This window comes from Trichomonas vaginalis, chromosome IV, assembly GCF_026262505.1.
Source record: "Trichomonas vaginalis G3 chromosome IV, whole genome shotgun sequence".
In the NCBI taxonomy this organism is placed as follows: Eukaryota; Parabasalia; order Trichomonadida; family Trichomonadidae; genus Trichomonas; species Trichomonas vaginalis.
In genome coordinates, this window is record NC_067206.1 from 6,070,165 (window position 1) to 6,097,709 (window position 27,545).

Sequence of the window (27,545 nt, forward strand, 5' to 3'; positions counted from 1 at the left end):
TTATGAAAAGATTATGAATCATGTTTATAAATATGATCGCAAATTCCAACAAATCGGACTTCCTGCCAAATTAATTACAAGCTTAGCCGATACATCTGCTAACGCAACAGTTGATGACGTTATTATTTCATGCACAAAGATGGAAGTTTTAGAGGATAAATGCATTACACCAGGATACGGTTTAATTGAAGAATCAGTTAAAGCAATACCACGTTTATTCAGTAAGGAAGATCCATTCATGATTCCAGCTCAACATATTGACGTTCGTTCACTAAATGGAGGTTGCATCACTCCTGAAGGTATCAGCTCAGATTTCTCATACGCTCTTCATAATGTTACAGATGTTGTGTTAACATTTCCGAAGAATGCAATGCAAAGAACGGTTTTAGAAAATCCAATGCTTCGAGGTCTTCAGGTCACTATAGATTCCAGAAACTTCCCCGATCAAGCGATGACCACAGTGGGTGACATATTCTTTACACGTATGCTTCAAGCTTCTGATTTAGATGGAGTGAATGAATGCACAGAAGAATACGAGGACTCATTAACTAGACCACTGAATGATGATAATGGCACGCCATTAGCTAGAACATGGAAAGACCAAACTTCATTCTTATGCACTATTCCAGTTCAACGTGATGGAGCGGGTATATTCTTTGATGGATTAGAAACTTTCAACTCACAAGTTACAGTACAAGTGAAAGCTTATCCAATCATTCAGGGTGAAAATGACACTTACTGTTCAAAGGTGACAAATCCTCCTCAGGTTTGGTTTACTAGGACTACATATTGGACATGGACACCGGATGAAGGTTTGAAATATCATCCAACAGGTACACCACCACAGTATAGAAGTTCATATGATGAAATATTGATGAATAGAAATGTTTAAAATTATAAATTTATTTTTGATTAAATGGATTTAAATTCATCCACCCCTTATGAAGAATTAGCGGGAGTATATAATACATACGTAGATGATATGATTAATGAAGCATTGAGTGATAATAGAAATGCTCTATCTAAGGAAAAATTAATGAAAATTCCATATTCTGAATGTTACTTAAATTCAATCACTGCAGCAATTGGTAAACAAAATAAAGGTAAAACATTAACGATATTAAAACAAATTATCATTATTGCTAACACTTCCCCCCATTCACACGTGTTAATTTATATCAACCGTTCAGGTTCACCTTCAGATGATACATTTGAATCTTTAAAGCATTTAATCAAAATTCCAATTATTTATTTATCACAAGAAGAAGCAGAAGATTATTTAAAAAACTTTTTAATGTATAAGAATTATATAATACAATCAAGAAGCAAGGATTAGAGGATAAAATTATTGATAACAACGGGTGAATTATTTGAAACACTTTCTATTTCAAATTTTGATAGAGAATTTTTTGCATTCACTCATTTTTCTAGATGATGCAGTGAAATCAAAACTAATAACAAACGAGAAATCATATTTTAATCAGTATTAACTCAATGTCGACACATTCAGTGTTCATCTCTCTCATGGCTGTTCATATTTCAAAGCATATAAGCACAAACATTAAATCAAATCTATCAACCCTTTTCATTTTCAGTGGTTTAGTCGTCAACAGTTGAACGTTATGCTTTATCAAGTGAATTTACCAATGAGCATTAATGAACTTTACACACAATATCAGCAATTAGGTGAACATGAAAAATAATAGTTGATTTAAATAAAGGAAGTGTTAAATTTGATTAACTTTTTATAATTAATTTTTATTTTTTATTTATAATTAAACATGACAGAAATGGTAAATCTTCTACAGGTTCCATTAAAACAAGGGACAACAAAAGGGGTGCATATAATAGAACTATGAAAAGTTCCTGATGGAATGAAAGAATTAGTTCATATTGTTGCTGGTCTTCAAAAAGATGTTAAACAAATGAGAAACGTTTTAACATTACCAGAAGCTCAAGCATATGCCAAACGTCAAGGTCCAAATTGGGAAGCACACGAAGCAGACATTACACAGGTCCAAATGGAAAACCTGATGGTATAAATGAAGTTTTCGTTACTGATGGTCAAGGAAATATTAAAGTCATAAATGGTTATAAATTAACTATGTCTGATTATCCTAAACGTAAGCATATAATGAACGTTATCCTATGCAATTTGATGAAAATGGAAAAGCTGTTAAACAATACATTGGAGAAGGTGAAAATGGTCCAATTAATTCATACCGTCATAATCCATATTCTTATTTCAATGAAGAATTAAATGCTATTGAAGAGGGACGGGATGGATTACCACGATATTCTAACCAGTTTGATGGTCAATATGCAAATATTAGACCTGAAATTTCAGCTAAGAAATTCTTTAAAGTTGCTTTATTCGATCCAGTTTTCGCAAATGTTAAAGATGAACTTAAACAGCAATTCCAACCAATTATAGTAGCAAGAATTGCATCAGGTGCTTTATCTCAAGCATTCAAAGATTTAATTAAGAAACCATTATATCAGCAACGAGGTTTAACTTATGATTTAGTTAAGGAATCAGATAAAAAAAATTTGAGAAATCAAATGATTATAAGAATGCAATGAATGAATATATTCGGTCTATTAATTTCGATGAAAATGCTAAAAATCAACTTCATGAACAAATACAGGGAATAATAGATTCAAAAGTTCCAGCAAAATAAAAGTTTAAATATATTTTGTTTATTCGAATATAAATGAGAAGACGTTTCACTAGTCAAAAGAACACTAACGCAAAAGCAGAGATTACGGTTGGTTATAACGTAAATGATGATAAATCACGAATTATTCAAAATGTTAAAGTTAATGTTAGCCCCGAATTAACAAGGTCAGCAACTCAACCAAATTTATTAACTCGTGACTTACCGAAGAATGAGGAGAATGAAGAAAACCATGAGAATGGAGACCCAATCATTTTATCTGAACCCGGTAAAGAACCCGTTGAAATTCCCACTTATCCAACATACCCCCCGCCTCTTTCATCAAACATCGAGAACCCATATAAAATAGACATTAATTCTGAATTAATGAAATTTACCGTGATATAATAATTAATAATTATGATTCAATAATAAATTTAATTGACCAATCCGGTTTAATTATTTTACCTTATGAATCATTAATTCACATTATCGCCATTCTTTGTGATGTTCAAGATTCAGACGTTAAGATTCAATTTTTCATAGATGATGAGGTTTCATGCTGCGGAACAGTTGCAAAAATAAATCCTATAAAGGATATTAGCACAATTAAGATATCAAAGAACGGAACAACAACTGAACTTCATTTAACATATAATGATATTTATAATAAAATAGTTGATGAATATAAAATATCACTTGAAAAATTCTTTGTTAAGGCTATTTAATATTCAAGCATTAACATTATCGAATAATAATCCTTTGAATCATAATCAATAATAATTGACCTTTCACCGGTTTCTATCGTTTGTTTTATTTCTTTTTGTTCCCCACTATCCGGATCGGTCATTGTAATTGTTTTTGTTATAGTATCAGCTTTATCTTTAACTTCAATCTTTTTTCCATCGGGATATTTAAACCAAAATTCCAAAAATTCGATATTGTCAATCTGTTCATATTTTAATCTATCAATTACATTTTTAATACCATCTGAAAATCTTATGAAATGGTCATTATATGGGTTTGATTGAACTAAATTTGAATGAAGTGAAATATAACCTGTTGATGAATATGACATTGACTCATATTTTTTGAAAACACTAAAATTTATAACATGAATGAATTTCTTATTCGTTGAATTTATGAATTCTTGAGGTAATCTTATTCTAGTTTTATTTATCACTGGAAAATAACGCTTTACCATAGAGAAAGGGACAGACTAGCCCATTGTCACTTTTTAATTTAGCAAATGAACGCTTATGGAGTGGAGTTTTTGGGTAAATCTGATTTGCTTATACATGAAATAAAATCAAAAGAAACCATATTGGCATTATATTATGCAAAAATAAATGATCTTACTTAGTACTTTTAAAGTTAATTTCAGAAAAAATTTGACACAATGGTATCTGGCACATACAAGTGGTGTACAACCAAAATATAAGTTGGTTTAAACATATATTGCTATATCTCATGATCTTACTTAGTACTTTTAAAGTTAATTTCAGAAAAAATTTGACACAATGGTATCCGGCACATACAAGTGGTGTACAACCAAAATATAAGTTGGTTTAAACATATATTGCTATATCTCATGATCTTACTTAGTACTTTTAAAGTTAATTTCAGAAAAAATTTGACACAATGGTATCCGGCACATACAAGTGGTGTACAACCAAATCTTCGACTCGATGAACTTGTCATCGAGTTATATTCCAGTGTTGTTCCTTCATTCCTGATTAAGTTGCAAATTAAAGGTCTGGATTCAGAGAGAAGTGTTAAAGTTATCAAAAAAGTCACAAGAGATTTCGAAGAAATGACACAATTTAAAAAAGTCGAATGCATCAGTATGCTTGAAGCTGTTCAGAAAGGTCTGAAAAATGATACACTTGATCCCAACATTGTTTACTCAACATTAAAAATATTATTGCAAAGAAAACATTTGATTTAATAAACATTTAATTTATTATAATTAATTTTTTATTACAGTATAGTAAAAAATGCTATAAATAAATTATTATATTTTATTAAAATGTGACTTTTAATAGTAAGTGAATAAAATAAATCAGGAATTGGGAAAGAAATAAGGTTAATTAAAAATAATGGAAATTACAAGTTTAAGGTTAATGAAAAAGTGACAATGGGCGAGTTTGTCCCCCACTCCTTTACCATATTTTTAATCGTAATAAAAAATGTCAATTATCAATATTATTTCGAATAATAACTGTGAATTAAATTTAACAGTTAGTGGAATTTATAATGTTACTCTCGTTTCTGTGAGTGGTAAATTTAATCCCATTCTTTTAGACCCTTCAGATTATATATCATTTATTAAAGATGACCATGAAAAAACGTATGATATGTATATAAATAATGTGATAGTGAAATGGGATATTAACACGATTTTAAGTTATTTAAATGAATCATTTATTGTATGGTATGAAGAAAATTTTAAATCAAAACCTGATAAACTTTTTGAACTTGATGAAATAAATAACCTTATTAAATTCCCGCTGAAAATTAAATTTTGTACTCCTCATCTTCGTTCATTGTTGGGGATATTAAATTTTGAAAAAGATGTTGGGGATGTTTTGTATTCTGACACTGGTTCCAATTTCATTTTAATCAAATGTGATAAAGTTAATACCCCAATGAGATTTTCACATCAAACATTAGACCCTAACTCTTACCCATCAATACAAAACATTTTATCCATCAACTTAAACACATTTTCTTTATCATATCCGTTTCAATTATCCGGGAATTCATTTATTCTTCATTCAAAAGATTTATCAAATATTAAATTTAGAATAACTGACCTATTTGATTGTGATTTAAAATTTATGAATGAAATATTATGGCAATTTCAAATAGAGAAAATAGCTGATGAGATAACGGATTAAATATTTATTTTTAAATCATAATAAATGATTAAACAACAGCAACCGCAGCAACTTAAGGCACAAAGCACCCAGGTCCTTCAGACCATTACATACGCCATATATGCATATAATTCAAAGATGGCAGAACAAACGCAAATGTTGAAATATGGAGATTTGGAGATAGTATTGAAAAATGACCATTTCGAATTCGTTTGCAAAGGTGGTGCAGTGATATCAAATATAAAAGAAATTTTATTTATGAATTCAAAAATTAAAGGAATAACGGATGATATAACATCAATTCCACCAGAAGAACAGAGATATTACGCATTAAATGCATTTCCTAAAGTTTTGAAGATTGGAAGATTTAATTTAAATGAGGAATTCATAAAAGGTTTCCTAAATGACATAATGAAGAAGGTGGATAAAAAATGTGGATAGTGAGTTAAATAAGAAGGCAAATTGGTTTATGTTGATGAAAAAGATAATGAAATTAAAGAAAAGGTTGAATGGTATCATGAATGGACAATTGAGACTTTTAAAGTTAAAGCTGATACAGGATGGGTTTCAGGATGTTTAGACCTTAAGGCAGATAAAACATATGTTAACGATGAGTTAGAGAAGAAGGCGGATAAGGAATGGACATCGGAGACTTTTAAAGTTAAAGCTGATACAGAATGGGTTTCAGGATGTTTAGACCTTAAAGCAGATAAAACTTATGTTGATGAAAATTATTCAAAGAAGTCGGAAGTAAATGATGTGATTACAAGCATGAAAAATGAAATACTTCAAACATTATATCCTGTTGGTTCTATTTATACATCAATGAATTCAACAAATCCAGCAAGTGTTTTAGGTTTTGGTGAATGGAAGCAGATTGTAGACAAATTCTTATACTGTGCTAGATATTCAAAGACGGCAGGAGGTTCGAAGAAAATTAAAGAAGCAAACCTTCCACCGCACACTCATACAGGAACGACAAACTTTTCTGGCGACCATAGACACTCATTAAGAGACCACCCATTATACAACTCAGACTATGAAGCTGGTTATGATGTTTTATCTCCAGCTTATAACGATTCAACAAAAAAGACTTTTCGACAAACTGAACCAGGAGGAAATCATGTCCATACTTTCACAACAAATCCAACAGGTTTGGGTAAAGATTACATGCCACCATTTATGACTATATTTGCATGGTACCGCATTCATTGAATGTGCTTGAGCCCAGACCTTTGGGTCAAGGCTTACCGAATGAACTAAATATATTTTATGTCTGTAATTAATTAGGTAATGAAGTAGTGGATGAACTGTAGAAATAAATTTTTATCGTTAATGTTTACGTTAATGTTTTTAGGTTATTCAATAATTAATTATTTTTGAATAACTGATGAAGTCACCGGGTCACCAGGTCACCAGGTTATTCAACTTCTCTGAAAAAATGAGACAACATGACATTTTGACAACAGTGTCGGAAATATGATGCAGTCCAAAAATAAAGTTAGTTTTATTTATTTTTATTTTTTTATTTTGTATGTAAGAACAGAAATGTCAGTCGAAGCAAAAACATTCACGAACAAATCTAATGGCGAAACATTCACAAAAGGCACTTATAATGGTATTGAAGTCTTACGTAGAGACAAGGATGGTTACATTAATGCAACAAATATGTGTCAGCAGTTTAGGAAAGACTTTAGAAAGTTGTTGGAAAATAAGTCCTGGGAAGAGTATTATAAGGCATTTTGTGAAGAATATAGCAACCGCCGGAATTCAGACGGTTGGTTTTTATACAAAATTCATGCAGGAATTCCTGATGAAATCAAACAGGTTAGAGGAACGTATGTAGACCCAAGACTTATAAACTATATAGCAATGTGGGCTTCTCCAAAATATTGCATAGCAGTTGGAAAAATTATGGACTCCATAGACAAGAAAGTTCATGAGAAGTTAGATGAAGAAGAACTCGAAGATACAGTAGAGAATACTAAACATTTGTTTGAAGAAGAAGTTAGAAAAATGTGTGAAAAACAATTAGAACACGAACGTGAGATATGTTATGGTTGTAGAGATTCTCCATACGAACTAGACCAATGGGAACAAGAAGATTTAAAGAGAGAATTTAGAGAATATGAACTCGCTAAGATAGCATTAGAAACTGCAGAAAAGAAGTTAAAAGTTTGGGGTCGTTTTGTACAAAAATATTGTGAGTAAATGAACCATTTATTTTTGTCATAAATGACCAAAAATATATGTTTACGTTAATGTTTTTAGGTTATTCAATAATTAATTATTTTTGAAGAACTGAAGGTGCTACCATGTTACCATGTGCTACCAGGTCATTCAACATCTCTGAAAAAATGAGACAACATGACATTTTGACAACAACATAGGAGGAAGGCATTATGAATTATTTTGAAGAACTGAAGGTGCTACCATGTTACCATGTGCTACCAGGTCATTCAACATCTCTGAAAAATGAGACAACATGACATTTTGACAACAACATAGGAGGAAGGCATTTATGAATTATTTTGAAGAACTGAAGGTGCTACCATGTTACCATGTGCTACCAGGTCATTCAACATCTCTGAAAAATGATGACAACATGACATTTTGACAACAACATAGGAGGAAGGCATTTATGAATTATTTTGAAGAACTGAAGGTGCTACCATGTTACCATGTGCTACCAGGTCATTCAACATCTCTGAAAAAATGAGACAACATGACATTTTGACAACAACATAGGAGGAAGGCATTTATGAATTATTTTGAAGAACTGAAGGTGCTACCATGTTACCATGTGCTACCAGGTCAATTAACATCTCTGAAAAAATGAGACAACATGACATTTTGACAACAACATAGGAGGAAGGCAAAAATAAATTCAAATCATACTTTATAAAGCTTCATTTACAGGTATTTCATCGTCAGTAAATGAATCCTCATTATCGTTTGGTTCAACCTGTTTATATAATCCTTTCATTTCTTCTTTCAAAACATAACACCATGTTTGTTTACCGTCTATTCTTCTATGTTTCCTATCACATTTATCCTTAATACTCATTTGGAAATTCTTGTCTTTCATGTCTGATGGTTTGCAGAATAGAGCATTTATCACACGTCATACCTACACACAATTCATCATAATGTGTATTTATCCATACATCTAAAGGATTTGTTGATAATTCAATTAAATCTTGTTTGGCTTCAGTCATCGGAATGATTCGTACATTAAATGATGAAAGGTCATATTGCATAAAATACGTCAGTAAATTATCATAAAATTCCTTTGTGCATGAATTCATCAAATTCTTGAAGTAATCAAATTGACCCTTAAATTTACCATTAACTCTTAAAACTACATATCTTCTGTCTCCAACTTCAATTTTGACAGGGTAGACGTTATTAGTTACGAAAATGAAGTTTGCAACGTTCTGGGCAGTTCTTCTGGGTTGATTCTTTTCATTAATTCTAATCTCATTATCCGTTATAATTGATTTCAAAGCGTTGAAGTTTGCGAGTCTGTCTTCACCTACATTCTTGAGTTCATTAAGTACAAGAAACATTTTATTCTCAACTACTGAATTGAAATTACCCGTTAGCTCACTTATTTCAGTAATGTTTTTGCATGAATAACCAGCGAGAAGTTCAGAAATAATGTCTGTAAATCTGTTTTTACCTGTTCCCTGAAGTCCTTTCAAAATAATTGCTGTTTCATTCTTGATTCCAGGATGTTGAATCATTGATGCAATCCAGCCGAGAAGGTATTTATACACTTCATCGTTATTATCACAAATGGCTTCTTTAATGAAATTCATAAACATCTCAATTTTTGAGTAATCAAGCTTTTCGAGAATGTTGTATTTATAACCTGAAACGTTGAGAAAACATCAGGGGAATCAGATTTAAAGCAAACACCCTTAACGGTTAATGAGGATAATTGATTTAATAGTACATCCCATGCTGTTATTGTTTTACCTTCTTCTTTAAATAATTTAATCATTTTAAGTGACTCTTTCATGTTTGATTGAAGAACGAATGATATTTGATTCATTTTGTTGTGGATATTATAGTCCTTTTGAATGAAATATTTGTTTCCACAATCTACAAAACGGATTACACGTGATAAATCCTCAATTACTTCAGAACTGTTTTTATACTGATGATTTTCAGCCTTGCGTCTAATATCTGTTATCAAAAACGAGTCATCAAGTTTGATATCAAATGTTATTTTTGGCTTACGTAATAAAGGCAAAACATATTCATCATAATATTCCTTTTGATATAGTTTTAGAATCTTCACCAAAACAAATGGAGAAGTCATTAAATGTGCATATCTACCACGTGCTTTTTCAAAATTACTTTTTGCATTTTCTGTTAAACTGCAGAAGTTATAAACGTTATCGTATGCTTCATTAATTAAATGATTAGGTAACGAATTAATTGCTTGAAACAGTGTGAATAATGTAACTTCTTTTTCTAAATTCATGTTTCCACCGTCATTATGTACTTCAAAATCACAGATGCCATCAACTATGCTCTGGGCAAGTTATCGTCAATGTTTACATCTTTGTTTTCATTCATTATACTCTTTATTTCTTCGTTCTTCTGTTCAACTCTTACCTTAATATTCAAATCATTTAATATATCATTCACTGTTCTGGTTAATGTTGAATCATAACTTCCACGAATGAATGAGTATGTATTGATTGGTTCTGTTGCATTCTTGCGAACTCTTGAATCAGCCATAACTACTAAAGAACGCTTTGAATCATCCATAGAAGTCATTATGTCAATATCATAATCATTGCAGGAATAACATTTAATCATTCTGTTCGAAATTGCATAGAAGAAATTAGTGTTGCAATAAATGTGAAGACCTCCTGAAGCGGTTTTAACGATAACATCTTTATCCGAAAGTTTTGATAAAATGTCTTTTCTAACTGTTTCTTTAAGTTCATCATTGTATGATTTATTGATATCAACATCTATAATCGTTAAATTCGAAATTTTATTTACTAATAAAGCCATACCAGTTTTCCTTCCTCTTCCTCCATCGTATTTGAGGTAGTTATGTAAATCAATCTTGTTTTCACCAATTCTTTCGTTGAGGGTTTTAGTTTCTGCCACAACTAATTCCTCAGCTAATGAATCAATAACGTTTTCATCAGAAACGATATAGTTGCTGTTGTTGTTTGTTGCCGTCATTTATATAGGAATAAAAAAATAAAAATAATTTTAAAACTAACTTTATTTTTGGACTGCATCATATTTCCTATGTTGTTGTCAAAATGTCATGTTGTCTCATTTTTTCAGAGATGTTGAATGACCTGGTAGCACATGGTAACATGGTAGCACCTTCAGTTCTTCAAAATAATTCATAAATGCCTTCCTCCTATGTTGTTGTCAAAATGTCATGTTGTCATCATTTTTCAGAGATGTTGAATGACCTGGTAGCACATGGTAACATGGTAGCACCTTCAGTTCTTCAAAATAATTCATAAATGCCTTCCTCCTATGTTGTTGTCAAAATGTCATGTTGTCTCATTTTTTCAGAGATGTTGAATGACCTGGTAGCACATGGTAACATGGTAGCACCTTCAGTTCTTCAAAATAATTCATAAATGCCTTCCTCCTATGTTGTTGTCAAAATGTCATGTTGTCATCATTTTTCAGAGATGTTGAATAACCTGGTAGCACCGAAAAATTAAATATTATTTAAATATAATGGAGTAATAAAATAAATCGGAATTTCTATTAATTTATTGTTAACCTCAACTAATACATTACCGTTAATATATCTAACAAATTCAGCTATTGTGTCAAATCTTCGTCTTCTTTTTGTCATTGATTTATCAGTTTTTCCATAATCGAGATGAATCAAAACTTTATCTCCTTGTTTAAAATTCATGAGCCCTGAATTAATTTGTTCACGTTTAACATCATTTAACCTTTCCATTTGCTTTCTAATATATTCCCATTCTTTTGAAATATCATTTTTCATTTCCACCGGTTTCATGTTTATGGTTCTATGCCATGTATTATTGTAATAATATACTAACTGCTGTATGATGGAGTCATGATTTCCATCCCAGTATATCTGACCGTTAACTCCTAACACATCTCTAAGAGTTCTCATTACCGCATCAACTATTTTATTATGAAACGTATATGGAGAAGATGAGAAGTAAAAATTAATTTGTGGGAAATAATGAGCCATAGCTGCCTGAAATCCTTTATCACCATCACCCCTTATATTATCTACTCTTTCATGATCTAGTAAGTATTGTATAGCTCTTCTTGTTTCCTGTTCTGTTTTCCCTTTCACCAGAATGCAATATAAATATCTAGTGTTAATGTTAATGGCAAATAAATAAGTAACGTTTCCTTTTGAATATTCTAAATGATCGATTTCGTATGAATATGGATATGGTGCAAATGAAGGGCGACTAAATTTTTCCTTTAACGGTTGAATTTTTGGGTCAATTGGTTTATTTAATATCTTGAAATCCTTTTTAAAATCTTTTTGCTTCTTTAATGTTTGAAATGGATATAATAAAGTGAATGATGAAGGATTAACTGAAGGAGGAGGAGGTACTACTGTTGGAGGTTTTGGTGTTGCAAGTGATTTAATTTTATCTGCTTTGATTTTGGATTTCATTCCTCCTTTCATTAATTCTGGATGTATTCTATTCATTTGTTTTAAATATACTGTATATAAAGGTTTGATATACTTTCCCGCTTCGAGTTTATGTTGAAGGATGAATTCCAAAAGTTGATCTTCATTTAAAAGTCGGGCTGAATATGGTTTAACTAATGAATCATAAATTAAAGCTTGTGCTTCATTTATGGTCTGAATGACCTGGGCGTTTTGCACCTTTGTTTTTTGCGGCTCAGGATTATATAATTTATATAATTCATCAATATCTTCTTCTGTTAATACTTTATTTTTGAAATCTTTCAATTGTTTAAGTTGTGATTTAGTTTTTCCCTTTGTATATTCATTATTTTTAATTTTGTCTTTAATTTCAGAAATTATTTTATCATGATATTTCAAAATTTCATTTTTATAATACGGATAATAATAATCCATATCATCACTCGTTATATTTTTATTATGTTTTTGGAGATATGATTTTAATTCATAATAAGTAAGAAAATTTTGATTAAGTACTAAATCATAAATTAAATTTTTTAAATCTACATTATCCATTTATATAAAAATAAAATAAATGTTTTAAGGGCGCCCACCTCTTTGAATCGCATCATTAACGGTTCCTTTTGTCTCTTCTGTGGCATTTTATTAAATAAATGGCATACAACATCCATTTTCACAACATACAGCCTTAGTGTGTGCTCCTGTTAATGCAGTCTTACCGATTGTTAAGCGAGTCATTGACCTGTTTTTAAGTTGTAAATTAATATTCTGACCATCAAATATCACTTTATCATTTATTATATCCAAATAATTTTTAGGTGTTAATTGTTTATTTTGTCGTAAACTAACACCTTTCATTTTTTGTGCAATCTTTTTAAAATCACTTCCATCAATTGAACCGTTGAATGATGTATAACACTTTGGGCATAAAGCAACCATGTTATCACCTTGTTTCTCAATTGCTAAACCCAATAATTTTTTCTCATGTGCTTTTTCTTCGGCTTTATTCTTTAATTTAGGTTTAAATTTCTCATCAAAACAAAAGAAATCAAAAGGTGCGAATTTGAAAATGTTTTTATCATAAAATTGTTTATCGGTAACAATTGCTTGAAATGCTTGAGTGTTAGGAAGATTTGGATCGCCAGCGATTGCCCAATAAGATGAATCAGTATCACCTTCAATGAAATGAAAACGATTAACATTCATGCATTTATACATAAAATCATAAATGAAAACTAAATACCAGTATTTAGCATTATCTAAAGTGAAGAATGCCTCTTGTAAACATGTTTCACATCTATAAAATCTATCTTTGAGCATCAGTTGATATGTATCCTCTCCTATTTCTCTTATGTTTTTAAACTTATTTGACATACATACAACGCGTGACTTCTGTGCATTCATTATTTTAGTCTTTGCGTAATTTTGTGTATTCATTGCATCGTAACCATATGATCCATTAAGTGAAATCTTGCAAAATAAACTTTTTCCTTTATTTCCTTCTAATTCAGCCTTTTGTCTTTCGTTCATAAATTCGTTCGCAAATTCATTAAAACAAGTGTTTTTCGTAAATGTTAAAATTGATTGAATATCATCGATGATAAAATGAAATCTGTCTATTAGATACCAAAGATAATAAGAAGAAAATGGTTGATATTGGTTGTGTGTTGATGCTAACTGAGTTAATTTTCTCTGTTTCTGGTCAACTGGTAAATTGTTTGATTTCATGTAATTATACATAAAACTGCCAATTGTTTTTTCATCTGTGATAATATCTAAGTTTCTATTATCGGTAAAAAGTTTATGTAATCATTAATGTATTTTTCATCAATGTGACCCTTTACTTCAGCCACGAATAAAGTATTTTTCTTTCTAATAATTCCCTGTGCTTTTGCTTTCTTTGTTGCTGTATCACAAATGATAACACCATTCAATCTTCCCGGCATATACATTTTATGGTCAGTATATTGAATGAAATCATGAGGATTAGATGAAAATGATGAAGGATATAATGAATTAAAATCAACACCAACGAAATGAGTCATAATGTTGGTGGTGTCCTCATTTGATACAGTTTTAGTTTCTGGATTATATGAAAGTTTATTAATGTGCGTGATTCCTTTAAGATTTACTCTATGTTGAACATTTGATAGACCACCAGTAATTCCATTACGGAGAATGTGATAAGCTTCAACTGAATCTAAAGTCATTGGTAAATTATTTTTTAATGCATAATTTCTTAAATTGGTTCTTAAACGTTGAACATCTTCATCTTTATTTGATTTTACGACATTGCAATAACAACACATTAACTGACAATTTTCTTTAGTATGTGGTTTTTCATTATCGATTCTATCCAATGTTGGTTTATTAGCATATGTAAACGCTTTACCACACATTTTGCATTTAGATGAAAGGATTAAATCGTGATAGTATTGAAAATCATCCATTGAAACATTATTTTTAGTATCTCTTTTTGCTTTTTCATCTTGTTTCTTATATGATTCAATTTTATATTTCCAATACTTTTTCGTTAATTCAAAACTTGATTCTATCTCTTCCTCAGGATATTTTTCATTAGGATTAAAGTCTTTATATGCTAAAGCGTAACGAATCATTGAAGCATTCGATGATAAAGAAAGATTATGAAGCGTGTCAATTTTATAAACAAATGTTTCTTCAATAATTTTATCGATTGGGTCAATCATAATTTCAACATCTTTATTGCAATAATGAATAAAATATTCTAATCTATTCTTAAAGTTTTTAGCATCATTGAGATATATTTGATAATCACTATCTGATATAGTTTCTTGAGTTAATGCTGAATAAAATGAATCTTGAGTGAATGGTTCCACTTTATATAATTCTTCTTCGTAATTTTCCCACGTGATGAATTGATAAGGGAAAAAGGATTTAACACGTGATTTATTGTTTCCGAAATCTTGAGTGAATTGGTCTAATGTCCCACCGCTATATAATTTCTGATGTCAATAAATCTCAATTCATATGGAACGTTTGTTTTCTTTACAATGATTTGCTTAAATTGTGAAGATGAACCCAGCATTGATTTTATTTTCCATTTTGCAGTGTTTAAATCACGAAGAATTAAATTTAAATCAAACTTTCCCGAATTAAACCTATGATATTCACTTTATTGAATTCCTCATCTAGAAGTTCTTTAAACGCTTCCTTCTGTTTTTCATTTAATGTATGGGACAAAGTCCCCGCCGTTTGCGGCTTCATTAATTCATTGTATTGACTCATATTTGATTTAGCAACTAATGAACAGGTTGAAAATAAAAATTCAATCCAGTCAGAAATAAAAGAATCACTCGAAGTTAAACAAAAATTCCTCGTATATGTTTTATCATTTAATTTAACCGTTGATGATACCATGAATGGTTTTAAGTAAGCGTTCAAAGTTGCACACTCAGAAAGTTGTAATTCTTCTTTAGTCTCTAATGTTTCAAAGTCAAAAGTAATATAATATCTTGTCGGTTTATAATATTCTGCAAATTGTGAGCTAATAACCACTGATATATCTTCTGTTTCGTAATATGTGGTGCATATGGTTGCTGGGTCTTTTGCAATTGAACGTCTTGAATTAATCTTCCATTATTTTCTTTACATTTCTCACAATGCTTTAAAAATCTTCTTTGGTTTTTCCTTTCTGGATCATCACGGATAGAATAAACTTCTTCTTTACAATATGGACAAACTTTATAGCCGGTGAGTGCTTCAACGTCTGTTATTCTGTCAGCGTGAAGTTTTCCACATGGACTCTGTGTTAATAAATATTTACTGTTTCAAATTCTGGATCTATCATTATTGATTCCACTAATGGAAAGTCTACCTTATTTATGTCCACGTCTTCTGGTTGAGGATCACAATAATAGAAATCAATATTAACATTTAACATTCTCGCTAATCTCTCACTTTCTGATGAAATGTCAAACCCTTCATATGAATCTATTGCTTCATTTAAATAGCTTCTACGAGTTTTAGGATTAACACCATCAGGAATGTTATAGAAGCGTTTAAATAACCTTCTACCTTCTGTTCTAATTTGATTATCATTCATTTTAGCTGTTCCATTTTTGTTCATTTATGTAAGAATAAAAATAAACTTTATTTTTTTTAAAGCCCATAAAATGAATTAAGAATACATAAATTTTTATCATCTGCGACGTGACGAATACATTTTAATTTACTCAAGAATGTGTACCCTGATACATTAAATCTAATTCCTGTCTTATTCAATTTCACAACTTTGAAAAGGAATGTATGAATAGCTATAAAATGATGAGAAGATGTTTTATGGGTTGCTTCCATTTTTTCTGAAATAAATGAATAAATATAATGTTTATAAGTTTTCATATCTTTTATGTTCTTAATAACGAATGGTATAGACCTTTCAACTTCGTCTTCCTTCGGTGCTGTTCTTTCATATGAAACATTATTAGTATTCAATAATGAAACCACAATCACACAAAATTTTATATGTTCCAATGGTTTCTTTTGATATTTTATCTAATAAATCAAAAACTTTATCAACACCTGTGCATTTATTTAAATAATAATTTGTGTAAATATCATGATCTTCTTTCTTAATCGTATTAGTTGCATATGTCACGTTTTTAAGAGTTTTTTTGAATTTTTTGGAATCTAAAGGTGGTGAAAGTAAGATACAGGGTATTCTTCATTATCAATAAATTGTAACTTATGTTTACGAATAAATTTAGTACCTTCTTCTGAAAGTGTTTCATCTATTCACCATCTAATAAATTTTGTGTTGATTCTGAAACATAATTTTTATATCTTTCTTCATGAGATTTCTGAACTTCTGATTCTGAAGCTGGGATATTCATTAAACCCTCTACTTCATTTTCATTATATTTTTCAACTTCTCTTAATTCCTTAATTTTTCATCTATTTCATCTCTTATTTTTTTCAGTCTTTCAATTTCATCATATTCATCATCTTTAATCCGTTCTTCATAATATTCAGGGAAAACATCAGGTTCTTTAGGTTTTTCTTCTTTAGATGTGGGATATAAGAAATTTATAACATCATCTTTATTCATTTTTCCATCATAATCAAACTCATTTAAAAACTCCGCGAATTTTTGACAATTTCTTAAATAATATTTATCAACTTCATAACCCGCCTCCTCTAATATATCCTTTATTTCCTTATTTGTGAATCCTAATTTTTTAACATCGTTAGTTTTGACGCTCATTTCTTACGAATTAAAAATAAATTATTCAAAAATGTAAGACATGAATTTTTAAAGTTTATTTTTTATTCAAATAATCATTAGTTTCAATTTCTTTTTAAAGTTTATGACTCCATTGATTCCATTCAGGATTTAAACAATGTTAATTTTTTTAATGATTTATGTTTGGGCTGAGTGTAAATGTCTTACAATTTTTTTAATCTTGATTCATTCAAAAACGTAAGAATAAAAACCATAAGAATCATACATTTTTTTAACTTCATATGTAAAAAAAATGATACAAAATCGTTCAATATTATATGAATTCTTTCGGTTACGAAAAAAGTCACACAACCCGTAATATACACTACTAAAGTAATAAAATAACGTAAATTTGCAGTGAGTAGGCGTGCACCGATGCTACTCATGCATTAAACTTTTAATTTGTTCTCTGGCTGACAAAGAGCCAGAGAACCACATCTTCATTAACTTGTGCTGAAGTTTTCTGGATTTTCCTCAAATGAGAAAGAAAATCCAGATAACTTCAGCACAAAGGAATCACAGACATGTTCTCTCGCTTTTTGTGGGCCAAGCACCGCAACTACATTACACTATGGAAGGGTCTTTCCAAAGTCTCTCATCAAATGGGAGACTTCGGAAGAACTCTACTCTATTCGATTAATTTCAGAATCCTAGGCCTTTTGAGAACCAGGAAAGAGAGTTAAGAGTGCTTTAGGGCAATGTTCATGACGAAGTCTCGCATCGAATGAGAGATTTCGTAATGAACATTGCCCATTTCGGGCAAATTTACACCCCTAACCATCGGAGGTTTAGGGTGTAGTACTATAGTCAACGAGAGCAATAACAAATAACAAATATCGCCAGAAGCACTTGTACTCGAATGACACGAATTTCATTTCTGCTGTTTAACCATCTACTAACTATCAGACTCTAATTTTGCAATTTCGACGATAAAAGATTTCTTTTGTCACATTTTTTGGTACGTTTTTTTGAGGATGAATAATCATTGGGGCGAAACTCCTCTTGCTAAAACAGCTCCAGTGACTGATCTCAAACCTAAACCAGTATCACCAATGAAAACACCAAAAACAATGAAAAGAAATACTTTATCACTTTTATCCTATAAACGCCCAACAGGAGAAATGCTCCTATGCAATATTAGTACATTTGGGAAGGATGCTCCAAAGATTGCTATTGGATGTAGCCGTCCAAAATCTGTTTTTCCAGATCAAACTCCAGGTCCTGGACATTATGATCCAACAGATCCTGGAGAATCAAGAAAGATACATCATCATATTTCGAAAACAGTAGAAAAACCAAGAGCAACTGATACCGCCAATATTGATTTCATCAATTATCGTATTTTCCCATCATTAGCACCAGCAACTATACCAAAAACTTCACACCAGGAATATTTCTCTTTTGATAAAGACATTCCAGGTCCTTCTTTTATTCCACCATCTACGTTAACTTCTAAAGGGCACAAGATAGAGCCAATAAGACCAACAAGGAATCCAGGAGAAACTGCTCCAGGTCCAGGATATTACAATCCCACTTATGAAAAAACAAAACCAGCTTATGTCAGCAAAACGACAAGAAACACAGACCATTTCCCTGGATCTACAACTCCAGGACCAGGAACTTACAATCCAAACTTTGATGCTGAACTTACAGTTCAACCTAAATTTACAATCGGAAATAAAGTCAGAAACAAACGTAGAAGGAAGAACGATCCACCTGAGGTACCAAGAGGTAAGCTTATTGGTGTTGCACAATTTGTTTTCCCTATGGATCCTTCAATGAATGAGGATGATGTGTTTCGATATATTGCATCCCATCCACAACTCAAGTTTATAGTCAATGAGATCATGGAATATGTCTTAATTAATAAGCCAGATGATCCTCTAAAGTTTATTCATGAATTATTCTATGAAATGAAACTTGCTCGCAAACAAGTTGAAGATGAGCAGCATGATTCGCCAGATAAAGATTTTCAACCTCCCGATACCATTGTTGTCGGTCAAGATACCAATTAATACTCCTTTTATTGTTTATTTGTAAACCAATTTGTTAATTTTCATAACTCTACCTTTATATTTTTAACCCTTCAAGTAATATTGATAATCTCGTTGATCAAAGATTTAACTAAGGGAGTGATAGAGAAGAACAGAAGTTTATCCTTTATCTTTCGTTGTTTCATGAGTTCTCCAAGAGATAAATAAGAGCAGATACATTTTGAAATTTACCTCGAATGAATTTACAATTTCTCTAACTATACATGTATAATATGGCCTTCGATTCTGTTGTTTATTGCTAATTTTCAGTGATGAGTCATGTCCATTGGCAGGTACACCTTTGAAATATTATTCGAACAGAATATAAATTTAACAAAATTTCTCAATGATTTACAAACATTATTTTTTAATATAATATTGAATGCCAACTGTTTTCAAAAAATGATCTTTAAGAATATAAACAAGAAGTTCTAATTATACAATATAGATATAGATATAAGATTATAAATCTAAAGAAGTGAAAATCGATTGTGTATCAAACACAAATAAATTGTTATTAAATGGGTCAGAAATCAACCTTGTTATCGGACATTTTGAAATTCTCTCTTTTCTAACTTGTTCTAACTGATTTAATTCATCCTTGTAAACATAAATTCTTACTATTCCATCAGTTGATCCAACGGCGAGATTTCTTTCTTCAAAGCTAAATGTGCATCCAAAAGAACAAATTGAACTAACTAAAGAATTGCTTTCAAACAGCCTTATAAATGTACCTGAAATAGTGAATTGATAAATCTTAGATCCAGAAGAAACAAAAACTAAGTTTAAATCATTGTCAATAGTTAATGCATTTAAGTTGTCAAGTTTTACTTCTTTTAAAATTGAACCACTCGAAATACTCCAGAAAACAATTTTGTCTTCACAAATAGTTACTGCAATCATGCAGCTTTCGCATACTTCTGTTTTCAAAGGAGCTGTCACTCTCAAACAACATAAACTAAGCAAATTTCCATCTTTTGATCTCATAAAGCATCGGACTAATGAAATCGAAAAAGTGACAGCAACAAATAAACCGTTTTTTGACTGAGAAATGTGACATGCATTTGCAAAATCTTCTGAAGTTAGTAAGCAAATATTGTTTTCTTCTAAAATACATCTCTGCTTGCAAATGTGAATTTTTCTTGAATACTCTGGTGAATTCAATACCAAAGACAAACCGATATAATCTTGTTTTCCAACAAAATTAGCCTTTTTATGTAATTCGTTGAAAACTTTTTTAGGAACTTGGCCGCACATTTCTGTCCAATTCTGTTGTTGGTCGAGCTTTTGCTTGTCAGAATAATCTGCATTTTCTGAATAACTAAACGGATTAAAGATATTATAATCGTCTTTTGAAGAATTTTTGACTCCGAAAATTAAGTCTATCCAGTTATTTAATTCTAATCTTGTCGAATTTTTCTCCAAAAAGGACCGATGTTTCTCAACAAAATTTGTTATACTATCAGACCAATTTGGTAACAATGTATCAAATTTTGTTCCATTTTTGAGATAAAATCTATTTACATTTTCAAAAACTTCAGGAGTTATGAAATGGTCTGGAATCAATTCGTACATTGTTTTTGCAGTAATTGTCAAGTGAAAAGGAATTGATAAAAAGTTTCTATCACCTGCATCCCATCCTTCATTGATAAACCACTGATATCTGCAGAATGGAATGATTCTTACCAAAAGAGAGGAAACAATCATTGGATTAGAGACATTTTCTGCGTGGAAAAACTTTTGCATTGAGAATCTCGACATCAATTTCTTTGCTGAAATATCAAAATCAGTATTAATTTGTACTGGTTTAGATAGATCGCGCATTGGAATTTGTTCATCTTTCTGGCCTTTGAATGACAAAACAATTCGTGGGAAAACTGGATAAGAGCTCAAATCAACGAAAGATCTCAAGGCGAAGTAATTTACAGACAAAAGATAGTCGAAATTAGATATATATCCATTAACCCATTTGTCTGTGATTTCCTCTAAATTTTGAACTTCATAATTCTGTGTTAATTTTGGAATTTGTATGGAATTATCAAGAACTAAAATGAAATTTCCAGCAGTGGCAGAAAATACTTCAAATGAGAAAAGGTGACAACAATAAATAAACGGTCGAACAGTTAATAAAGTTTGTAAATTAATAGTTAAAACAATTCTTCCGCAGAACATTCCGTATTCGCCGTATTCATTGAGAAAAGCTGATTCTAAAAGTGTTGTGTAACTCTGTGGAGTTACTGGCAAAAGTGACAAAATGTTATCCTCTTTTAATTGAGCACCTGTCAGTATAGTCAATGATTTTGCAGATGTAAAAATGACACAGGGAACTTTTGTATCCAATCTAATCAATCTTCCATTGGTTGAAAAATTAAAATCGCCATAAATTGACAAGAAAAGATTCAAAAGGTCTGATTCTCTTGTGTAAAACAAACCAGAAACCCTGAACATTTTCTGAGGAAGATACTCATACATTTCTAAATTGATATCGAAGTCTGCCATCAATCCAAACATTGTTGTTTTAGGACTGACAATATTAGGTTGAGTTTCTGACGAAGGAGTATAAATTGGAAAAGGCGAAGGAATAATACAACATGGGCAAGATATTGGCAAACAGAATGGAGACATTCGATAAGACAGTATTTCATTCTTTTGTGACATTGATTGGTATGAATTGTAACTCTTCAAACATATAAATTTTTCCTGTTCTTTCAGGTAATGATTTAAGTTCAAATAAAATGTTCTGAGATTGTACCAAACAAAAATGGCATTCTTTGATACAATTCTGTATAAATTCTGTATCAATCTTTTTACATCAATAAAATTGATGTCAATTTTCTCTGGAATTTCTAAATTCTCTGAAATTTGACATTTTTCTAAAATATTATTTATATTTTCCATTTTTCTGAGATCCTCGTTCAATTTTATTGCTGTTTCGAGCCTACTTTGCTCGTCTGTGAATGTGCCTGTGAAATAAACAACTTTCTTCGCTCTCTTCAAAACCAAATCCAAAAATTCATCAATACTTTGAGAACTTTCTCTTTTCATTAAATTTTGGAGTAATAATAAAGTTTGACTTATTGTTAAGCTGTTAATATTTGGTTTGATCAAGTACATTATTAAATACAAATCATTATCAATGTATGGGAAAATTAAAATTAAAAATTTGATAAATATATTTGACATTTTCTCGTTTTTCTGACAAAATTCTAAAACTTCCTTTGGCAAAAGTGAATTTTTGACTTTATCTATTTTTGTATTTGCCAAAATAGCCAAAGAATCTGCCAATGCCATAAGAACTTTTTTGGAGGATTTCCCAATATCGTCCAAATATTTCACGAAAAACTTTTCTTGTATTTTGAAGTCAGAATACTGACATATGATGTAAATTGCTCTTGGTGATTTTGATGACCAATCTCCGCATTGTTCTTTTACTAAACTGACTAAAAAATCAGAAATGAATTCGCAATAATCATCTGATAAATCACCTTTAAATGACCTCTCTTCTAAAATTCTTTGTACATTAAATAACCATCTCTTGTAAATGTCTGCAATATGTGGTTTCACCAAAATCATTTCACTTTTATTTAGTTTAATTGATTTTGGTATTTTAACTTCTTCGCATACTGTTTCAGGCATAATAGTTGCCCCTCCTGATATTAAATCAATAAATGAATATAAATACTGGGACGTGAAATAATTTAATGAATTCTTAAACACTAAGAGAAATTTTTCTTTTACAAAACTAAAAGCTTGCAAGTTTTCATCATTTTTATTAGCGTTTTCTGATTTATTTATTTCCTGTTCTGAAGATTTATCCACTTTTTGTGCATTACTTTGAATTGACTTTTTGAAAATCGAAATCATCATTGAGATTATTGATGAAATAAAAGTATGGTTCTTGATTACTAATTTTTCGTATTGTTTTGTGATATCTATTTCTGTGTCACATAGTTTGGAATATATGTAATTCCATATTTGTAAATTATATGGAAATCTTTGGAAGCATAAATTCAACAAAGAAATATTTTGTTCCAAAAACATTTGGTCGAATCCATTTTGAATTAAACAAAGTAATGCTTTCAAAGAACATTCTTGGTTTGTTGTGAATGACAAACTTAGTAAATCATTCAATGAAAATATGGTTTTGTCATCAAATTCTAACAATTTTAGTACAAAATAACTCTGTCTTTCACTTTGATGAGAAAAGTTTAGACAAAATGGTTCCAATGGATTGTCAATCAAATCCATTGAGTTACTTAATGACCAAACATTTGATGATCTGACGATCTGTGCTGTCATTTTCTTGTTTGTTGGAGAAAATTGAAGGAAATAAACATAAAAATCAATCAAGTTTTTGTAAAGCATTGAATTTTGTACTGCAAAAATCAAATAAATCAGTTGTCTGAAGAAATTGTTTTGGTTCAATTTCCCAAAACTCAAGATGTCTTTGTGAGATGAAATAAAACTCGTAACAGTTTCTAGAAACTCGATGAGACTTTGATACGGCATTGTGGACCAGAATTCGAAGTCATTGAACACATTAATGAAAATTTCTGATCTCAAAATTTGGTTTTTCACCCAAAAAATTGACAATGCAAATTCTTTTGTCCATCCAACTTCACAGAAATTCGACATTTCTTTTAATATGTTGACGAAATGTTTGAAAAACATTTCGTAATCAATCTTGCATATGTCTGGGATCATTGCAATTATTCTAATATAGTCATCTTTGTTACTTTGATTGAAGTTTCCAAGTCTTTCAAACAATCTCATTATATTTTGATCATTTGAATAAAGAGAGTTAGCCGCATTATAGAGTGCTAAACCAACTGATTTCATAGGTTTTAAAAGAATATTACTAGTACTAGGGATTTTGATATTTAATGCTTCTGATTCATTCATTGGTTTTGTAACTCCAAAAACATTATTAGAAACTGACATCATAATTGCTGGAACTTCTCTGTTTCCTATTGTCTGCAAAAGAATTCCTTTTTCCTGTGATGAAACTGAAAACAAAATAGTCTTGTCAATGTAGAAAGATATCGTGTTAGATGATTTGTTATACAGCAAAATGATATTGTACCACTTTCCTATTTCAATTGTTTTTACAGATTTTCCATCAGGTGCAATTAGTTGATCATTGTGTATTGAAATAATTATATTGTTAAACATTAAGAATCCGTAGATTTCTCTAGACTGTTCATCAAATCTAATATTGAATGATAGCATTGTGTAAATTGGAGAATTGTCTGGTTCCAGCCATCCAGCACCATGACCTGAAAAGAACTCAAATATAGGAAAGTCATCAACTGGTTGCATTAGTAGTTCAGATACAATTCTGACATTTTTGTCAAGAATTGTTTCGAAATCTGTCAATCTGACAAATCTATTGGTTATCAGTTTGATGTTTGGTATCTTGTCTATTTGGAATCCGAGTTTTGTGTAAATTGGGAGGGCATAAGCACCTAAAAGATAGAGATTGTAGTTGGAATGTGTTGTGAATTCGTCACATAGTGGTACCAAACTTGGAATAGGTATTGGATCTGTTGGAATAAGAGGTAAAACCAAATCTTGGATGTATTCTTTTTGGACTTTGAAGATAGGAGATGTTTTTGATTGTAAAATAACCCAATCATCAAAGAAATGATTGTTTTCGTGCATTACAATAGTATTAATGAAGGTTAAAAATGGAATTATCCAACAATTTCCTTTATTTAGGCATCTTTGAACGATTGAGAAGCAGTCTCCATCTCTGAACATCCTGATTGTGTCAATTATGTGTTCAAATGATAGAATTTGGTAAAAAATTTCGGGAACATACTTCGAATCTAAGTTTTCAATGAAATATTTGAGGATATTTGTGTTATAATTTGTTTGCATGATATCAGTAACGTAATCAGTGAATTGATATTTGTAATTTTCTTCTACACATTTTATTAATTTGTCAATTAGCTGTGGAGAATGCTCTCCTATCCTGTAAATATCAAATACTGACTTGAAAACTAATTGAAATGGTTTTGACTGTTCAAGTTTTAACGCTAAATCTTTTGGAGGAGAATTTAAAATAATTTTTTTGATGAAATTAGAATCTCCGAAATCTTTCTGTGATATTTTGTCTTCTGTAATCAACTTAAAAAAGAATTCCATGATATCATCAAACAAAATTCCATCTTTTATAGGAAATGAAATTAAACCAAACATTAAATTGATTGTTTCTGTAACATTTTGGGGGGTAACATGTGCTACACATTTTAGAATGGTTGTAAATGCGTTAAATAATGGCAAATGAGTTAAAATAATTTGTGAAAACCAGTTTCGAGGTTTTATTTCATTTGCGTAATCTTCTGTGTATACTGATGATATTTCTGCAATGTAATTTAATAAATCCGTTCGTTTTTCGAGATCATTTCCATATAATGAAAATAAATCGCAATAAATTTTCAAAACAATAGGGTGTATTGGATAATTTTTATCCTGCTCACCTAATGATTGAAATATTTTGGTAATTTTGAAAAAAGGATAAGATTTTAATAAAAGGTGTTGTTTGTGCAAGAAATTATCATTATCTAAGAGTTGTAGATCTGTAACATTAAATGAAAGCTGGAAAACATTATAAACGAATGTGATTATGTGCAAAAAAGCGTTTTCTGGGATGATGTTTTCTGTCTCTTGAATTCCGACGATAAAATTAAGGACAGGGAAAATTGTAATAGCTGCATCTTTCTTTTTTATTGAAGAAATGAATTGATCAGTTTGAAAAGAGATTAATAAAGAACAAAGTTCGTTATAATGGTTTGATTTGATAAAATCGACAAACAATTCAGTAAATCTTCCTATATTGAGAAATTCGTCGCAAAATGATTCAACGGTGCATAAACATTGAAAGGCAGAGATTGATTTTTCTGAAAATATTGTTTTTTCGCGGATTTGGCCAATAATTATCTGACTGAGTTCTAACAACTTAGGTGTATTGGGAAGATCTCCAATCACTTGCCGAAAAAAAGGTATAGATGTCACTATCTCGCAAATGTAGTTTTGTAATATCAAGTGAAAGTCGGTGATAAAGGCATTATATAATGAGTTAGCTTCATTATGCTTGTCTTTGTACTTTGGATTTGGTGGATTTTTTTGATAAAAAACGATAAATGATGTTAATGCTTGTGATAGTGTTGATATCTTTTCATCAATGCTTTGGATACTAAAATACTTTTGATCATCAAAAATAAATGTATCCGACCCGCTTGAATTTCGTCGGAATAACATTGGTGAAAAAAAAATTGACAACAATAAAAAATTTAATGTGAAGGAAAGATTCCTGGTTACAATAATCATTAATACATTCTTCGTAGATAAATGTATTTCCAAGCACACCTCATGTGCCATTTACATCAATCTCAAGCCAGAAGTCAAAAACGTCATGATTTAAATTAGTTATCTTAAATCATTTCACTGCATATAGTAATATAAATTCAAAAAAAATACATTTTAAACACTTTTCATTCATTGGCCTACAATGATCCAGGGAATCATAGTCTCTAAATGTCGGCGAAACACCCCAAATTTTTTGGCTCTTTGTGCACTGACACTGTTAAAGGGCTGTGTTTTAACTAACTATTAATATAATTCCAACAATTGAAATAGTTTCTAGTTATCATTCCACTGATTACCATATTCTTCTACTTTCTTTAGAGTAATAATAAACATAAATATTAAAGGCATTTAAGGATGTAAAAACTTATTTATCTTTTTATGCATTTAAAATAGTTTTGAATAATTATTTTGACATCATTGTGCACTATATTCCTATCAAACGAATCAAAATAAGAAAGCAAAGGTTGACTTCTAGATCTTATGTATGATAGAATTCTAGATCGTTACTGATTGTTTTTCTATCAAATGTCGCCTTTTTTTTCAAATATGGCAGATAAATGATAGGAGAAAGAGTGGTATTAAGTGATAAAAGGTAGGGCATGGTTTTGTACGTTATTTTAAAAAAATAAATTTTCCCTCCAGGACGTTAAGGGTGCACACGAGAGGATCATGTAAACTTCAGAA

At 30.4% G+C, this 27,545-nt stretch overlaps 6 protein-coding genes and 4 pseudogenes across 10 annotated transcripts, besides 8 other annotated features; 4 read left to right on the forward strand and 6 right to left on the reverse strand.

Moving 5' to 3' along the window:
- Nucleotides 1-316: 316 nt before the first annotated feature.
- Nucleotides 317-3,373: a mobile genetic element.
- TVAGG3_0039280 lies at nucleotides 1,782-2,652 on the forward strand (annotated as a pseudogene). Its single transcript has one exon. A coding segment is annotated over exon 1 (871 nt).
- A 489-nt stretch (nucleotides 3,374-3,862) lies between the features above and the next one.
- Nucleotides 3,863-3,900: a terminal%2Cinverted (terminal inverted repeat of MuDR-5_TvMULE4 transposon ID:TVAGG3_0039290).
- Nucleotides 3,863-4,817: a mobile genetic element.
- Nucleotides 4,780-4,817: a terminal%2Cinverted (terminal inverted repeat of MuDR-5_TvMULE4 transposon ID:TVAGG3_0039290).
- A 1,238-nt stretch (nucleotides 4,818-6,055) lies between these two features.
- Nucleotides 6,056-17,397: a mobile genetic element.
- Nucleotides 7,085-7,447, forward strand: TVAGG3_0039310 (KilA, N-terminal/APSES-type HTH, DNA-binding family; the record flags this gene model as incomplete). The annotated part of the gene is made up of 1 exon (XM_051220690.1): nucleotides 7,085-7,447. A coding segment is annotated over one exon (363 nt), but the record flags the coding sequence as incomplete, so codon positions are not given.
- Nucleotides 7,553-7,747, forward strand: TVAGG3_0039320 (uncharacterized protein; the record flags this gene model as incomplete). Its single annotated transcript, XM_051220691.1, has 1 exon — nucleotides 7,553-7,747. One exon carries the CDS (start codon nucleotides 7,553-7,555, stop codon nucleotides 7,745-7,747), a length of 195 nt encoding a protein of 64 aa, XP_051105677.1.
- On the reverse strand, nucleotides 8,436-9,105 carry TVAGG3_0039330 (annotated as a pseudogene). The gene has a single exon. A coding segment is annotated over exon 1 (670 nt).
- Nucleotides 9,333-10,327, reverse strand: TVAGG3_0039340 (annotated as a pseudogene). The gene has a single exon. A coding segment is annotated over exon 1 (995 nt).
- TVAGG3_0039350 (integrase core domain containing protein family) lies at nucleotides 11,247-12,752 on the reverse strand (the record flags this gene model as incomplete). Its single annotated transcript, XM_051220692.1, has 1 exon — nucleotides 11,247-12,752. The coding sequence occupies one exon, from the start codon at nucleotides 12,750-12,752 to the stop codon at nucleotides 11,247-11,249; it is 1,506 nt and encodes a 501-aa protein (XP_051105678.1).
- Nucleotides 12,843-13,925, reverse strand: TVAGG3_0039360 (DNA/RNA polymerases family; the record flags this gene model as incomplete). The annotated part of the gene is made up of 1 exon (XM_051220693.1): nucleotides 12,843-13,925. The coding sequence occupies one exon, from the start codon at nucleotides 13,923-13,925 to the stop codon at nucleotides 12,843-12,845; it is 1,083 nt and encodes a 360-aa protein (XP_051105679.1).
- On the reverse strand, nucleotides 14,113-15,264 carry TVAGG3_0039370 (annotated as a pseudogene). The gene has a single exon. A coding segment is annotated over exon 1 (1,152 nt).
- Nucleotides 17,014-17,559: a mobile genetic element.
- Nucleotides 17,560-17,795: 236 nt separating this feature from the next.
- Nucleotides 17,796-18,100: a mobile genetic element.
- Nucleotides 18,101-18,419: 319 nt separating this feature from the next.
- Nucleotides 18,420-19,519, forward strand: TVAGG3_0039400 (Dimerization-anchoring domain of cAMP-dependent PK regulatory subunit family; the record flags this gene model as incomplete). The annotated part of the gene is made up of 1 exon (XM_001323930.1): nucleotides 18,432-19,472. One exon carries the CDS (start codon nucleotides 18,432-18,434, stop codon nucleotides 19,470-19,472), a length of 1,041 nt encoding a protein of 346 aa, XP_001323965.1.
- A 101-nt stretch (nucleotides 19,520-19,620) lies between these two features.
- TVAGG3_0039410 (aggrephagy protein) lies at nucleotides 19,621-27,195 on the reverse strand (the record flags this gene model as incomplete). Its single annotated transcript, XM_001323931.1, has 1 exon — nucleotides 19,953-26,753. The coding sequence occupies one exon, from the start codon at nucleotides 26,751-26,753 to the stop codon at nucleotides 19,953-19,955; it is 6,801 nt and encodes a 2,266-aa protein (XP_001323966.1).
- A 316-nt stretch (nucleotides 27,196-27,511) lies between these two features.
- Nucleotides 27,512-27,545: part of a mobile genetic element that runs on past the window's edge.